The sequence below is a fragment of the Lepidothrix coronata genome, unplaced genomic scaffold, assembly GCF_001604755.1.
Source record: "Lepidothrix coronata isolate B3197 unplaced genomic scaffold, Lepidothrix_coronata-1.0 Scaffold33, whole genome shotgun sequence".
NCBI lineage: Eukaryota > Metazoa > Chordata > Aves > Passeriformes > Pipridae > Lepidothrix > Lepidothrix coronata.
In genome coordinates, this window is record NW_016690213.1 from 680335 (window position 1) to 697984 (window position 17650).

At 39.5% G+C, this 17650-nt stretch overlaps 1 protein-coding gene across 8 annotated transcripts in view; it reads right to left on the reverse strand.

Moving 5' to 3' along the window:
- RPS6KC1 (ribosomal protein S6 kinase C1) overlaps window positions 1-17650 on the reverse strand; it is an 88253-nt gene that overhangs the window by 31182 nt on the left and 39421 nt on the right. For 6 of the 8 annotated variants that reach the window (XM_017811734.1, XM_017811730.1, XM_017811729.1 and 3 more), the window contains one exon: window positions 10661-10753. The exons of 1 other annotated variant lie outside the window; for it this stretch is intronic. In XM_017811734.1, the coding sequence (XP_017667223.1) occupies window positions 10661-10753 (93 nt within the window). Of the gene's footprint in view, window positions 1-8733; window positions 8962-10660; window positions 10754-17650 lie in introns of those variants that run through there. One more of the 8 variants, XM_017811738.1, reaches the window with a different exon arrangement.

Sequence of the window (17650 nt, forward strand, 5' to 3'; positions counted from 1 at the left end):
GCTGCAAGACAGCCACACGAGCAGCACAAGCATGAGCTCAACCCTCCTCTAGGAACAAGAACAAGAGTGTGTGCTCACTGTTTATTTACAACAGACATTGTAAACTTCCAGTATAAATATTCACATACAGTTATACCAAAATATTTAGGCTGCAAAATCAAACTTCTAAAGGGCTTCCACTGCCAGCACTGGCGTTACCGAACTCTGAGTTTAAAAGACAAGATGAAGCAACTCCAAGTCAACAGACAAGGTGCAGTGAAGCCCAAGACAGCTCACATCAAAAAAAGACTTCTTGCAGAGGAATGACACGTCAGGAGTAACAGGGTGTTGGATTCACCAGGTCACAGAAGGGCAACACAACACACAGTCTCCCTTATCTCCCTGCTGTGTGGGGCAGCAATGCAGCCGTGCCCTGCTATCTCTGAAAGGGTGATGTCTACCAGGCTGAAATGCTGACTTTCCTCACGCCAAGGGAATTGTGGGAACATCTGTCCCATGCAGTGCCCACAGCAAGGTGAGGTGGAGACGTGCCAAAGGCCCGGCAGTTGGGCCAGAAGGGAGCTCTCCGAGGGAAGGGCTGTGCTGGCTTCCTCACAGGTAGGGGCTTTGCCCTTTGGGATGGCTACGTTTCAAACACTGCCCTCCATCTCTCCCTATTGCATCTCAAGCAAGAGATGAAGAACTGAAGTCTTTTCTAAGCATTTCTCTCTCATCAAATTTCACCAACAGAAGTAAAGTCACAGACACCTCCATCTCAAAGATCTCTTCTTTTACTAGAGTTGCACGCAATTTTAAAATCTGGTTTATATGTTCTCACAAAAAAAAACCCAAAACCAAAACCAATCAACCAAACAAAAACAAACACACACCCCCAAACATACCAAAACAAACAAACAAACAAAAAGTACAACCACCACAACTAAACCAAACCAAACAAATAAAAAAGCCAAAACAAAAAAATCCAAACAGAAGTTGGTGTTACTGAGATTTTTTGACAAAGGAATGACATACAGCTTCTATGTCAAGGGCATGGTAGGGAAAAACAGATATTCCCAGACCACTGAGTTTGCCTGACAACTCTTCAGGCCTCTTACCTGGGTCTTCCAGTAAGAGTGAAAAACAGTTAAATAAGTAACTGTACAACTGGTTTTGTTATTCTTGCTTAACCAAAAGATGTAAAATTAAAATTAATAAAAAAAACAAAAACAAAAACAAAACAACACACCAACCAACCAAAGAAAACCAACAGAACAAGAGAAAAGTAAAATCCACTTCACAAGAGGTGCCAAAATAAGATAAAAATGGGTTGGAAACATCTATGTGTTTATAGTCACTTTCCTTCCTCTTCTCCCAAGTTTGTTTGTACCTACACTGTTCACATTGAGGCAATAAATACGAGAACATATGTGATTTTTTTTTAAATGTGCCCTTTGACTGTCAATATCTCCCAAACAGGTGTTGGTTAAATGATTATAAATTGGCCTCTGGATACACCTCTTCAACTGAGCCGTACAGGACTGGCGATAATATAATTAGACCTAAAAACATCAGGCTGGTGAATGCTTTCCATCTGTTTGGCAATAATGTTTAGTTAACAATAGTCTTTAAAAGAAGCACCTTCAACTTCAGTTCTTAAAGTTATTTATAGGGCCATTCTTAACACACCAGCACTCTTGCTAACAAGAGCTTTAGCCACTTGGAAATTATTAGCCATACGGCTGTATATGAAAAGGAATAGCAGCATTTAACATCTGTATCTCTCCAGATTTACAAGCATCAACCTCATTTGAAGTCATTTCTTAATGAACAGTTCCATGGTCTGTATTAATATGATAGTTGCATGCACAAAGATCATAAGAAGCCAAACATTTTTTTAATACCAACAGTAGGCCAATCAGTAATGAAGCTGTCAGCATAAAGGACAGAATAATAGCTTCTTTAACCCTCAAACAGGATTTGTTCATTTGTAGAGTAGAAGACACCAATTTAAAAACTGCTCATGGGTTTGCTCACCTTTATAAAGACAAAAATCTAATTTGGTACTAATTTGATACAATTGTCTTTCCAATAAAAGGCTCCTAAAGCCATCTTTTATTCCATGATAAAACAACTGCTATAACTAAAACTGTCACGAAATAATTACCTTTGATAGCATAGCTTATTGCACAAATACAATTAATGTATTCCTCCCTTTCATTTTTCATACTTGCTTATCAGCACTGTATTAGCATATGGTGCAACAGAACAGATCACTGAGCCCTCACCCTATAAGACGACATATAGAATGAGGACCAGTAACGCGAACAAAGCAGACAACAGGTCCCTTTAGGGCTGGCTTCATCTGCTGTTATATTATAACATCAAAATGGATGTAGCAGCTACAGTTTTATAACTCTAATAACAACAACTGGTATCAGCATGCCTTTGAGGTTAACTACCTAGCTGGACTAGGTTAGACATACCCAGTCTAACTAACCAGGTTCTTTTCTTCTGCTTCCCATCAAGCACCATACCTTCCCCAAGTGACTAACATCTCATCTACAGCTCCACTTCATTTTATGGCCAATTATTTCTTTGTTGATTCAATGTCAACCTTTCTGCAAGACTGTTTCCCTCAAAAGGGATGCCAAGAAGCCCCAGGAAGAGCCATAAAAGTAACTTTAGAAATTCATCTAGTGATGTTCTATTTGGCCCTGGCAGACTGTGGACTTTACATGGACCTACCAAGTCAAAAACCTGCTTCAAGGGAAAGCAGCCTGCATGCATATTACAAAGACGTGGTTTAACCAGATTCTTTCAGATAATTAAAGGACTACATGAATGAACAAACTACTATCAGAAAACTGACATTTCAGAAAGAGATAAGTCCAGGAAAGAGGGGGTCACAAGTATATTTGATTGACTTTTATCATGCATCCAGAGCAGAGAAATGTCAGCAGCTCTTGGATGCATTGCCAGGCTGCTGCAGAAGGGCATACCTGTAAGCCTGCCACTGACCCAGATGCCAACTCACTCTCCTCACCTCATGCTTTACAGCCAATTTCTAGATAGTAGTGCAACAAGTCTTTCCTGTTGGCATTCCTTCACACTTCTCTCCCACTGCAAAAGGGAGTGCTTCAGTAATTCTTTTTCTAAAATTTCTTTTTAAAATGTAAAGTGACAAGTCTCCACACTAGTGGCACAATGGGACAAAATGGAATTCCACAGAGCATTCCCTATGACATAACTCTTATTCTCCAGAGCAGATCACACAGAGATGCTGGGGTTAGACTAGGCTGCTTCTAGCTCACATAAGCTGATGGAACCTCTTTCACCAGTGATGACTACTGAGTAACTTGTAATATTTGATATCTCCTAACAGTGAGCTGTCAGCTGTAACATTCAGCATTCTATCTCCAAGAGGAGGGAGAATGCACAGCAGAGCATTCCTGGCCACTGAGCAAACTACACTGGGACACAAAAGGAGACAAGGCAAAATCCTATTTGTAACAGTAATGTATGAACAGAGTCAAGGCCTTCATATCACACTGGCTTTCATGGCACTGTTGCTTATTCTTTCCTAGTTTTTTGCATTGATGACAACTTCAGCATGGCCAAAAACACTGACGTGCAAAAAGCAATGACCACAAATAAATATCTAATGTAAACAAGTGTCTTCAGCAGCACAGACATCCCTAATTTTGTACAAGCCCTTGAGCTCTCGGGTACATCCCAAAAATACAAGCGAACACAGCAGCGCTGCATGACAGCATCTCAGTAAAGTGGCAGATAGCAATACCCCTCCATGATGCCAAATAGGATTTTCTACTGGTGAATTCCTTTTTTTTTTCCCTAAGTCAAGGGTTAATTCCGATGCTGACAGCAGCTACTTAAAAAAATTAGCTTCTTAGATTTGATTTACAGCGTATCCAACAGCTTAGTGGAAAATAAATTAAATTCAATTCAATATAGTAGGTACAATTAATTGGAGAAAAATAAAATAAAACCTGCCTGGTAAATAACCATAGTCTAGCTTTAAGAAAACAGTTAATTTTAGGATCCTTTAAATGCACAGAAATTAGCAAATGTTTCAGTATGCTAATTTTTTTTAATTAAAAGATATTTCTGCAGTAAAAGCTCTTTCATATGCACTACTGATTCTTCATCAAACGTTAAGTTTCCAACTTAACACCAGTATAGCCGGTGGCAGCCTGAAGGTTTACCATCTGCTGCCACCCAAAGTCACGGTGGCCACCTTCAGAACATATGCATCAAAGCCCTGAGATAAGAGACTGAAGGAATACTGCAGAAGTCAGCATAAGGGGAAGCACAGACCCAGAGGCAGGCAACAGGCAAGTCACCAGGAAAAAAGAACATGGTGAACCATTAGTTACCCTACCGAGCACCCAACCAAGGTCGCGGGGGACGGCTCTGGAAGAACTAAGGGCTGCTCTAACTGCACTGCTCTCTTGTGGGTGGCTTTAACAAACACATAAATCCTGTCACGCTGCAGACATTTGCTTCCCCAGCTCCCCTTTCGTTTCTGGGATTTTTTTCCTCTTCCTTCTCCCCTGTCCAGCATCTCATACTGTTTTTTTTCTTGCCTCCACTCTTTCAGGACATAGTTCAGAATGTACTTGTGCTTTTTATTTACTTCATCAGCTTTTAACACTAATCAAAACAAACACATTAACACATTTGCTTGCAAAAATGTAACTTTAAGTTCACTGACACAATTGAAAAATAGCTCATGACTGATCAAAGAAAATTGAATAGGATCTCTTACTGCAGTACCAGACAACAGAAAGATTTTGAAGACAAACCAGAGCTAAGGGATTACTTTAAAACCAGCTCCATTTTGTTATTAAATTACCACTCTACACTGAAAACACATCATGTAATAATGTCACCAGTGGGCCATCTATTAATTCTGGTCATTATCTGCTAAACAAATGTACTTTTATCACAGGATAGATACTCTAACAGAAGTCCTACAAACTTGAACCTGTATTAGATGATCATCTATGATTTTTTGCTTGCATTTACCCCACCAGTTGGAAAATCCAGTTACAGGCTGTGACAGACAACACGGAACGAGACAAGCTGTCCACCTGATCCTAGGGGTGAGTATTTGGGACCGCAAGAAAACCTCAGCAGGGTCTGGCACACAGCTGGTGCTGCTCTCAGGACACAGTTGCAGTGATGAGGCAGAAGAAGGGGTGCAATTCACTCTCCTCAACTGTGCTGGCTGTCACAAGGCTACCAGGATTAAAAGATCTGCTTAGCACAGATTTATTCTTGTCACTTTTCAGATTACACCACCCAGACTCTCACTCGTCTCCCTCTGTCGTTACAAAAAGAGATTACATTTGGCTAATATGTATGGAAAATGTGATTATTGCTTATCCTTGTACCTGTGCAATATGAATTATCTTCAGTTTGCAATTACTCCTCCTTTCAAACCATTATTCTAAGGAACTTATAGCTCGTGTATTCTACGACTTGTAATAATAGTGTACTTATAAGACAAATGGTGCAGCTTTAAATAATGAAAATGCAAAGAAAAAAGCATATATTCAAATTCAAATTTTTAAATATTTTAAGTTGGTTGGTAGCAAAGAGGAAGGTCCATTTTCTTAGAGCAAAATAAAAACTGGCCAATAAATTAAAAATGGTGAAATATTAACCTAGAAAATATACCTGGCAGGTTTTACTAGAGAATGCATTTTAGAATATGAAATGCCACTGACATCGTACTAACCAATTTTGTAACAGTTACGAAGATAAACTTAAAATAATTTTGATTTAAAAGAAAATATCTCTACAAATTATTTCTTTCTGGATGCCAAAAGATACATATAGTTTGGCCTGCACAGGAACATCCAATATTTTAATTTCTATTTTCTAAAGGCAAGGGCAAAATTTGTGTTACTCTATCAAATCTTAAGACTGTTTTATGTCAGATGAAATAAAACATTCACTAAAGCCAAAAGAAATTTTAGTGAGACAAACAAGAAAGAAGCTAGGGTTATACCAACAAATACTCAGAAACATTCAGATTAGTATAAATGGAACAATTTCAGGAAAACAAGCGGCAGGTGTTTGAGGGCAGGGAAGAAGGGACAGGACTCTTACTAGCTGGCAGAGAGACTGTGTTTTAAAGTTCAGTAAGCTTTGTTACGTGGGGCTTGAAACCTGACTGCAGTTAGGAATAATCCCACAGCAGCAGGGAAAAGAAGTTAGTGAGCCAAGAAATCAGTTTTGCCGATAACTCTGTAGTTGATTTGATTTTGTAGGACTTGGCAAATCACTTAAGAAACAACAAGGTTATCAAAACAGAAAACCAGCTCTTATAAGTTTATTCGTATGAATAGTTACTATTATTACTCAGTTTCCGATTTTCAACCATTTTTTCCACTGCTATTTTCCATTATGCCATGTTTGTAAGTTTATTACAGCTCCCTTCCCCCCACACCTCTCATGCACACACAGCCACTCATTCAAACCCATAAGATGATCTAAAGATGCTTGGTAGAGTGCACCCAAGAGCCAGGTGAGAGAAAACATCTGCTACAGTCAACTCAGGTTCACAGCTGCAACAGTCTTTAATCTCACCTCAAAAGGCCAAATATTCAAGTTTCTGACAAATACTAACAGAACATAGTTACCTACATCCTATGTTATTCGTGCGGAATACACACGCTGCCGTAAGAAGAGCCTGTTTCTCCCACCCTCTGATTAAATTCTATTAAAGCTAGCCATAACCTGTTTGAATTCAAATATGGGTCTGCACACTATGCACATGAAGCTGACATACATGCTAAATACTTCTGCTTTTTGGCATTGCCACTCATCAAGCAGAAAAGCAGTAATCACACTTTATAAATAATTAATAATACTGAGTTAGTTTTTCTGCATGTTTTTAAAGTCGATTCACCAAAATGTACAACCACCAGAATTATGACTTCTGAAGACAGTACAAACAGCCACAAAGAAAATCTATACTCAAGATTAACAGAATTGCTTCCAGTTCTTAAAAAAAAGTTATCTACTCACAGAATCCTTTTCAGAAACTCCCCAAAGAATTTTAGCAAGGCCCTGAGGAGAGTATTTTATTTTTTAAGGTTTCATAATAAAGCTTGACAAATAGTGTATTGGACAACAAGCTCAAATGTACAGACATCTGTGGAAGAACTGATCACAGTCACACCAGTGCCAGTACGGACAGTGTGGCTTGATGGGGGACCAGGGGAGGGGATAGAAAAGACATAAAAGACAGTCATTGGTTACAGAGGCATAGTTATTACTTAATGCACTCTGCTTTCAAGATGAATCTTTAAACTGAATGAATCTAAATAACAGAGGGTTCTAAAGAATAAGAAATTGGGTTTGAAACAGCATTGTGAAGGTATCCAGCAGCACCATAACAAAGTCGTTTCTTTAGGGGCCAGTTGTAGCTTCAAAGGAAAGATTTGCCTAGGGCAGAAACTCAGCACAGAATCTGCAACCTTGATTTTTAATTAGGCAAATTCTGAAAGTAAAACTCTCTCCTATTCCAAAAAGAAGTTTTCTGCTTTAAGGCACATGAACTGATAAAATAATTGATCATTCTTGGTTGGTGATAACAGCAGCTAAAATATTTAGGTATTAGTTTGTTTTCAGTGCTGTACCTCTGTTAACACTAATGAGAGCTTTGCGGCCCAATCTGCAGCACCTCAGATTCCACAACGTTTGCAGGACAAAAGCCACCTTTATCATTACATTAAACCTTTATTTTCAGAAACCTACTCACAGGCAGACTCTTAACACAATAAACATATAAAATACCTGCAAACACCACCTCGTTAACTTTTGACACCATGAAGTGAGCAAACACAGCAGCAGCAGAATTCAAGAAAACTGCTTTTCTCAAGCAAAGTGTAGGTTCTCTTTGGTCTACTAAAATAGTCAGATTTATACCACAGCCTTTGCAGAAGAACTGAAGCAGAAGGATGGGAGGCAAGGTGCAGATATGGTCATTCTTCTCCAAATTTTCACAATAATTTAAGAAGTTTAAAAATCCTAAAATCTCTAACTCCCTCAGATTCAACAGAAAAGGGTCAACACAACAAAAATTATTAAGGTGACAAGAAAGGTGAAAGGGTAGACAAGGTAAGAAAGATTGCACATTGGGAATAAACTAGGCTAAAATTAAATATCTAATCATTCTGCCTGGTCTAAAACAGGTTGAAAAACCCAGAGTTTCAGGTTGCAACAAGCATTTTGTCTGTGAAAATGAAGCCAACTCAAAACACTTCAAGAGGCTTCAAAAAAAAGAACAAAGAGAGACATTACTCTAAGGGAAGGCACTGAACCTTTCAGCATTTGATAGAGGGAAGGTTAACAGTTGGTTTTCTTGAGGCAGCACTGTAGCAGGCAGACACCACTCTGAGCTTCAGCAGTGGGAGAAAAAGTCTGCAAAGCAACCAACATCATTTCTTAACACGGTGTGTTTGAGACCAGTCTTGCCCAGGATTAGGCAAGCCAGCAGTTACAATCCCAGTGGCTCATTACTATCCACACACCCATGTTCTGCTGAAACATCTCAGGGTTAGAATAAGAGAGTATTTTCAGGCAAAACTCTGCGTGATGCTGAATCAGTTACAGCCTTGTGCCCAAAAGCAAGGCATCTTCAATGCTGGCCACGAAAATCAAAATCCATTTTCAAGAACAAGCATGCTATGTCATCTACTTGGCTCCAGTAAGTATACTTACACTTTGATTTGGATTTCTCCATGATGTGAGCTTTAGGGCATATGCAAGCAGAGAAGAAGGCAAATAACAGTGATGGTGAGGAAGGAAGTGAAATGGTGCTTGAAACCAAAGGCAGGGGATCATCTCCATCACACAGACACACATGCACACTTTTGCTTCATATTCACGAGCATTTTGTGTATGCATTATCAAACCAAATAGAACATGCTCTGGACATCTGGGCTTAGAGTAGTTTTTCATTTGGCTCACAACATTATAAACACCTAGAAATATAAGGAAAAAAAGGCAGCATACTCAGAATAAGATTAAGTTTGTGACAAGGAGAATGTGGAAGCAGGAACGCAGAGTACAAAGACACCTGAAAAAATTTCCCTTTTCCATACAATAATTAAACATGAACTCTGAGCCCTATGATATTGTTTGCACACAAGCACACCAGCTGTATCCACAGGCCTATTGCTCCTCACACACATCTCTGACACTACAGATCTTTTATTTTGTCATCTTTAGAAGCCTGATTCTTCCCAACTCTGCTTCAAAGATCTGGACACGTTCAGCTCACACCTGGAACACTTACTGAAACTCTGCTCAGAGAGATCTAAGGAGACCTGGTACAACCAAGAACTCCAAAAGCTTCATTGTGATCAAGAATCTTCTTCAGTAGATGTTCATTATTCTTATACAAGAACAGAGATACTGAGAATGTCTTTCTTGATCCATTTCCAGTACTTCTGCAGGCTTACATTGTCAGACTAATTCACAAAATCCATGCCTACTGCATCCATTTAATGGCTACTAATTTAGCTAGCACCTACTAATGCAACAGATAGGTGGTCTTTCCAACCTGTCTCTGATATGTATACAGAGCGAAATACAGGCTAAATTCTGTACTTACGACTGAGGAAAGAAGATACAATGAATATGAAGTCAGAGCTGAGAAAACCTTGTGTGCTATAAAAGCAACCATAATACCTAAGGTATATAGCCCTCTGAGGAGAAATTATCAACTTATACACACAATTACAACAAAACAAGCAAAGAAAACCAAAAATCAGTCCCAATAGCTAGGGTCAGTCCAACAAGAAAAAGAAACCAAGAAATACAGACCTTAAGAGATAAGCTACAGGTTTTCTGATGCAAGTTACAAATGCACCACCATCTCACACACAAACCACAGACCACATTAGGAACTCTCAAAAGGCAAAAGGGACTTGGCACAGCAAAAAGGAAACAAGCCATTACAGTCTGCCTTAGCCACTGTCACATTGCTGAATAATAATACATAATCTTAAAAGTATTTGGTAAGGTAATGCTAATCAGTGTTATCAAAAAGATGCTACAATTCTTCTGGTCTCTTAATTAGGCTTGCAAAAACTCTGTATGGTCCTTTACTGTTTACAGAGGGGTATTATCCTGGGATTTTGGAAGACATTATTTGCATGACTCAGAAAAAAGCTTGGCTTCATTGCTGAATCTCTGCCTTGGCAATACATTTCAATTCCAAATTCTCAGGGAAGGAGAACAGTTGTATGTGTCCCCAGTCCCCATTTCAAGTAAGAGTTCAAAAGTAGGAATTTTTATCCTCCTATATTTTAAGTATCCACCAGATTGTTCAACTGAAAAAACATCAACTCGTCCTTACCCCAGTATTGTAACTATGACTTCATTTTTGAAAAACAGGCCTCATCCTATTGAATGCCACCAAACATGTACCTTATCCTTTAGCTCAAATACATTTTGCATGACCTTACATGAATTGCTTAGATAAAAGCCTTTTTTTCTTCTACTTTTGTTATTTTAAAGTGCAGATGCATTTGAGTCATTTTCCCCTTTTGTTTCATATCCTTAAGATCCACAGCTTCAAAGACAAAATGTCAGCATGCAGTCGATTTATGACTGAATTCTTGAAGAGACACTGAAGAATTACCTTGTCAATCACCCCAAGGACTCTGAAGGTCTTCAGTTCCTCGGCAGGGCTCCTTAGGTTCCAAGAGGGCCTTGAACTTAGTGATCCTGGAGGCTAATGGAAGATATCAAAGATTATACATCAATCAGGGTGGTACTTGAAGGAAGACTGCCTGCTGAAGCAAATGCCAGGCCGAAGGAAACTAAATTTATCATAAATCACAGAGAGTGAAGATGAAAGGAGAAGTTTTCTGTTTGTCCTTAGTGGGGGGAAAAAAAACAACTTGCAAGTAAATAAAAGTCGAGATAACAGTGAAAACAAAAATTTAAAAAACAAAAAAATAATGAATTTTTATATTTGCTATGCTTAATGGAACCTGGCAATTGATTACTTAGTTCTTACCACATCATAATAATCAATCAAAGCCTTACAGGTATTCTGGGTACAAAATAATTCAGAGATCACTGAGGAGGAGAAAGCAAATTAGAGGCTTTTAAAGTCTGAAGAACATAAAATATAGAATTATAAACAGGGTTCTCTTGCTCTCTGGTGAGCTTTGTGAAATCCATTTAATAATAAGGTGCACAACAGAAATTATTCCTAAAACTGCCTTAGAAAAAGGTAGCTAGCTACATATCATTAATCTAGAAATTAACACCACAGCAAGAAAATTGGCATGTGCTAACTATTCAAGTAGTTAATATGCTAATAGGCATGGATTTTTGTCCATGCTATGTTTTGCAGTTTTTCAGGGCAAACTCAAAGCTTGCATCTCCAAGGCAGGAACAGCATTTCAAATGGAAGTCTTCTGGGACGAAGACCAACCTCTTAAGCATCCCATATACCTCTGGCACGTTAACAAACATTTTCAGAAGTTTCTGGTTGCCAACTGAGAGAATTCATTAGATCTTCCTCCAAAAATTCAACATGCAGCTTCTACTAGAACCTCTCCCTCACAAATAAGGTAATTTCATTTGCAGAGCTGTTGAATGCCAAACTCCTTTTAAGCATAACCTGGTCTCCCCAAGTACATTTCTATCACACAAAGGTGGAAAGAAAGAGGAAGGAGAAACTCCTTGATTTTTAGGCTTCTAAGATGTAAAAGTTGTTTACTGAATTTGTCAGCATCCTCAGACAATATGTAACAGTTATGTCACATCGGAAAATGGCTGCTAAGCAATTATGCTGTGGATGAAATGCTTAATTATCAGGGAAAATGAAAATTTTTCACCTGTGATCATAAACTCCAAGATGCCGAACTAGGCAGTACCATTTGCTCCCCCCCTAGTTTTTCCCCTCTGACATCCTTACTGCAGTATCCTCAAAGGCCAAAGCCTTTCCCAAAACTGAGCCCCTTTGTGTTGCCAGTCAATAACCTCTCCTTCCAAATTCCTTCCTAAGACTCAGTATGTATTTAAGCATTGCACACAAAATCCAAAAGAAAGGGTTATAAATACATGTTCAGAAAGCATGGAGAAAAGTGTGCTTTTATGGGCTCAATGTTTAAAAGAGTTCATTATTTATCTTCATTTATTTGTCTGGATCTCATAATTGTTTCATAATGTAAACACTGTCATGCAGAAGTACCAATTGCAGTTAGGAGAAAACAGCCCAGATTCTACAATCTAAAACTGAAGGCTGCAGCAGGAAAAAGAAGAAAAAAAAGAACACTCTGCATGAACTTTTTTCTCCAAACCTAATTTACGTTCCACATTCTAGTAAGCTGTTGAAAGCATTCTGAGAATGTGCAATTTTTTGGCAATAATCAAATATTTCCTTTGAAACAAAGAGTTGTGCTAACACTTATTCATGACAAGATTTCAAAAGCATTCTAAGGAATACATTAAATGGAAGATAACAATTCCAAATCCTCTAGACTACTATAAAAGATTTCCACTTTTATCTGCTTGCTATTACATTTTATAACTATTCCTCAATAATCAAGCTTTTAAAATTCTCTCTTATGAATAACATTTCAACCATGAATTAAGTTCATACATCTCTACAGAAGTTAATAGTTGTCTAATAATGCTATACAATTAGATTCCTGCACCCATTACGTCTTAAGAGCTAAAAAAAACCCATTATTTATATTTTAGGTCCTTCTCTAATGTATGACCAATGGTGGCACACTCTGCAATACTGTGTACACACACTGTTTTTCATATATGCACTCCACAGTCACTTCTTACTTTAAAAGGATTTACAATCACATCTACATCTCCACAGCTCCCAATAGCTTCTCCACTTTTATCAGTTTCAGGTTATTTTTTGCCCTTTACAGTACTTTGGTTTCACTGTTGCAAAGTCTAATAGTAGAGCCCAGTGATGGGGAGGCATCACATTCTGTTGTGAGGCAAGCCGGAAGCAAACTCTAAATACCCAATTCCCAGAACTGCAGCAATTAAGCACTCTATGAAACCGCCTGCTCCTCTGAATAGAGTAAAAATCCAAGCTCAGCATCTAGGCAGCAATAATAAAAATAACTAAAAAACACCACTCTCATCAAAAACAGAGGACCAAAAAAAAAAAATAATAATACAGGAAGGAGGGTAACAAAAAGTCAAAAGCTTTGTTTGCCTTTAGAAATAAAGCATTTGTATTCTAAAGAAAGTGGCAGGCTACCTCTGCCTAAAAACCTTCAGCATCCTATCTAAATGCTTGGCATGCTGCACAGGTATCCCAGGATCATCTCTCCTGTGGTCAGGCCCTTTATTTCCAGACTACACTCTGAGCTGCACTGTTGGATTTATCTGAGTTAGGATTGGCATCACCAGTTCCTCTCCCACCATCACCCTTTGGTCAGCATCATGGGCTAATTGCAAATAGAAAAGGATGATGCTCACTGTGATGTCTCTGCAAAGACTCAGCAGCTTGTGGCCACCACCTGCCTTTGGAAAGCTCTAATTTTGCAAGCCACAAAAGGAAATGTGGCAATAGCTCTTGCCTCAGCTTTGGCATCATGGCCAGCAGTTATAAGGGCAGAGGGAGAAAGAGAAATATACCACCAGCCAGGCAAGAGGAAGGGCCTCTCACATTAACCTCATTTAAGGCAAGAGCACTTTCATAGCCCAGTAACACAAACACCATTTGATGGGAAATCATAGAATATCCTGAGTTGGAAGGAACAGACAAGGATCATCGCATCCAACTCCTGGCTCTGCATAGGACAATCCCAAGAACCACATCACGTGCACATCTCAGGCTGGGGTATACCAGCACCTGTTGTGGAGTTCCTTACATCCCTCTGCTTCCCAGGATGCAGTGAAAAATAAGGTCCTGGTCCTCCTTTGGTTGCACAAAGCAACCCATGTGCTCCAGCACATGCACACACCTTGCACTGCCCCCTCAGAGCTTTCTCAGCACAACTGCTGTTTTCCCCAGATCTCCTCTAATAAATTATTTTATCTTTATTTTAATCTCTTCATTCTTTCACCCAGAAAGCTGTGCTAATTTAACTGCTAATGCTGCCACCTTTGACAGCATTCACCACAGATCCTCAGGATAAGAAAAAAGAAAAGAACTTTCATGAACACCGACACAGAGCTGCACATCAAAATACAATCTCCCCTTGCCATTCAGAGGTCTGAGTCTGATGACTTCAGTAACTATCTACCTGTAGCATAGCCAGATCTTCAATGGCAGCAAGGAGATGCCTTGTTTTGTGGCAGATACACTGCCTCATGGGTATGAAAGTGCTTCCAGCTCTCCTGGTGTTGCAGAACATCCCAGCCCCTTCCTACCTGTGCATCAGGAGAAAAGCAGGTTGTGTTTTTGCCTGCATCTGAATGACAGAAAACTACAGTGTGCTTCAGAAGGCCCTCAGTGAGAACCAATTGGAGAATGCATCTTCCCTGAAGCTGGGACACACCTTGCATGTGATCTTGGAAGCCTTGAGACTGAATTTCTTATTTTATGTTAAATTTATATCTCACAGAACTATGGCAGTGCATTTTCTTTATACTTCATGTAATTTTCATGCACATTTAATGAGAATTTTAGGAAGATATCTTATGAAAACCACAAAGAATGAAAGTTGCTTCTTCTGTTTGGGCATCGGGTTTGCATGTACCTCTTGTTAGTAAATTGCTTTGAAAATCAAAAATAATTGACATTTTAAAAGACAATAGCTTTCATAACACTGCAAAAAGAAACAACTCTGAATGTAAGAAGTTAGGCATGAGTAGAATCAGAACTAATTTCAAAGAGGGAAAAAGTATCCTTTATAAAACTACCAAAGTTAAAATGGACCCACAGCCTGTACAGACAGCTGCGCTGGGCTTTGCAGCTGACAGCTATGTAAGACTTCACCTTTCTGACAGTCAATCCAGCGTGATTCAGAGGCTGTTGCTACAGCCCCCTCTCAGGCTTGGGGGTGGCTCCCCAGAGCTGCTACTTATAAAGGGGCAGAGGAGAAAATGCAGCTTGAGAACGAGCAAAATGACCTGCTGCTGCCATTACACAGTGCTCTGGAGCGTTTGTCGAAGAGAAGGTCCTGGAAGCTGCCATGCTGTGCCAAAGGAGGAAGAGACGGACAGCATTTGCTGCAGCTTGTTTTTCCAGAAGGTCTACATGTCTGTTTACAAGCTCCAGAAGATGTCCCCACATCTCCTACTCTTATGGGTCACAGCAAGGCTTTTCTCAGTGTTTACAAGACTCTGTCAAGTGAGTTCCCAGTTCACGGTCACAGTTGCATCAGCTCCCTGTGTTTCTTTCCAGCTTTAAGAAATCTTCTATCCATCATTAAGCCCTCTATCCACAACCTTTTTTTAACAGTGCCAAGGGTTCTCCAAACACCCTCTTCTTGTGTTTCTCTCTTCACCACTTGCACTTGCCAGCAGCAGGGTGGTTGCTAAGGATGCTATCCTTGAGGGTTACACTGCTGAATTTTTGTTGAGGCAAGAAAAGTAACAAAGTACTGTTGTTCTTTGTTTGGTTTCCATGGCACCAAAGATAATTTTTGCTTCTCAGCTCTGAAATGCCAGACTTTTGCCTCTAGGGAAATCTGGTCTTCGAAGAGGCAAGTGTCTGGCATTTCCAGCCACGAAAGAATGGCTCACTTTCTCCTGCCCCAGGACCTCAGAGAAAAGCAAGCCACTGTGCTTTGCCTTCATGTCGTGTTCAGATGGCAAATGGGTAGCTTGGGGTATGGGTAGTGGGCACAGTCTTTTGAGATTGCTGCATGTGACTCAGCACATGGCTGGCAGCCTGAGCCTTTGGGAGATTCGAGAGGCTGAGAAGTGCAGGGCAATAACCCAACCTGCACTTCTGAGCTTCTCTCGTCCCTTGCTGGACAGTTCCCTGACCTGGTGGGTGAAAAAGAAGTAGAAGTCCATGTCTAAGAAAGGCATGTGAGCCTAGTTCTGATGCTGATCACCATGATGGTTCCTTGTAAGGGCACAATAGGAAACACAAAGCCATCTACAGCAAACATGGGTGACAAAGCAGTTCTGCCTGGTAACATCACATCATGAACAAGAGCACTTTGCCTTAAGTGCCAAGGCTTGTCTATCAGTCAGACCTCCTCCTGCAAGGAATGGTCTCAGCACCCTCACTGCCCTTGACATTCCCTGCACTGAACCATGCTTACCATAACAAAACTGCACTCTTCCAGTCTTAATAGGGTCCAGGTCCTGCACTAACCTTGCACAATATGGACTTAGTTCTTTTAGGAGAAGGACACAAAGTATCTGCATGTCTCTACTGGTATTCCTAAGAATCACATTGCATATAGGTGCAGGTCATTTCAGTGCACTTATCACTGTCTGTATGAGAGGGAAAAATTCATGCAAACTCTTAATATAAACTATATTGGGCAGTACAAAGAATAAGCAGTAACTACGGTGCAAGAATTCAAGTCTGTTCAGCAATTAACATGAAGGAAGAGTCACATTCCTCATGTTCCTTAAGCCACTAAACCAAAGCACAGAGCATGCCAATTCTTTGTGGTTCCTACCTCTACCCTTAGAATAACTTCTGGAGAGAAGTCCTTCTCCTGATTAACTTTCAGCTATCAGCTCAGAGACAAGCTGTTCCTCAACACAACCATCATGACCCATCAGCACCATCTGCCCTTGATGTCAGAAAATTCCAAAGCTCTAAGATAAAAGTAAAATGTATGCATTATGAAGAGCAGCAAATAAAGGACATAAAAATAAATGTACAAACTTAGGAAAAAAACCCAAAACTAAATCATGGAAACATGGGGTTTTTTTGTAAAAATGAGAATCAGCCAGGTGCAACATCTTGCTTGTGCAAAATCAGGTTTGCCATAACTTGTCCATTTTGATTTTCAGCACAGAAGAATGGTTTCCTATTCTCACCACTTCTTTTTTCTTGTCTTATTCCAATTAAATCTGCTTTTCTTTGGATCTGCAAAGAAGGCATGTGTCTTAGTACAGCATAAAAGAGGAAATACTTTACCTCTCAAGTTCACATACAAAAATGCAACCTATTTCTTCCTCCTTCTCAACCACAATTAATTTTTAAACTTATAAAAAGGCAAAAATAGGTTGCTTGTGGGTTTTTTCTCTTGTTCTGCACTTTCCAAACACACTGAGGTTTCCATTCAATATAGATTTTTTTTCCCCATTTTCAGGGGCGTTTGACCCAAAGAAAAGAGTACCTGGTAGGAGTTCATATCAGTCCAAAATACTAAATTGTTCAAAGTACAATTCATAGCAACAGCAAGACTCCAAACCTCACAAAATGTATCCCATTTGGAACATCCTCAAAATTGTACTTGTGGGCTCTCAACATAAAAAAAGCTACCCTTACAGAACAGTGTCTTTGCTTTTTTAATTTACTTATTAGACAGATTTTAGAAGCCTTCCCATTTTTGCAGCAGTGGTCTCCTTAAAGCACTTTTAGATCTGTGCAAAGTAAGATGCAATAATCTTCTGTGCCTTTTGTCCTCACTTGATATTAAAGTAGAGAGTCAGGAAGTTGGTAGCTTTTGTACTTACTACAATAGGGCAGTCATTGACAATCACAGACAGTTTAGCATGACTG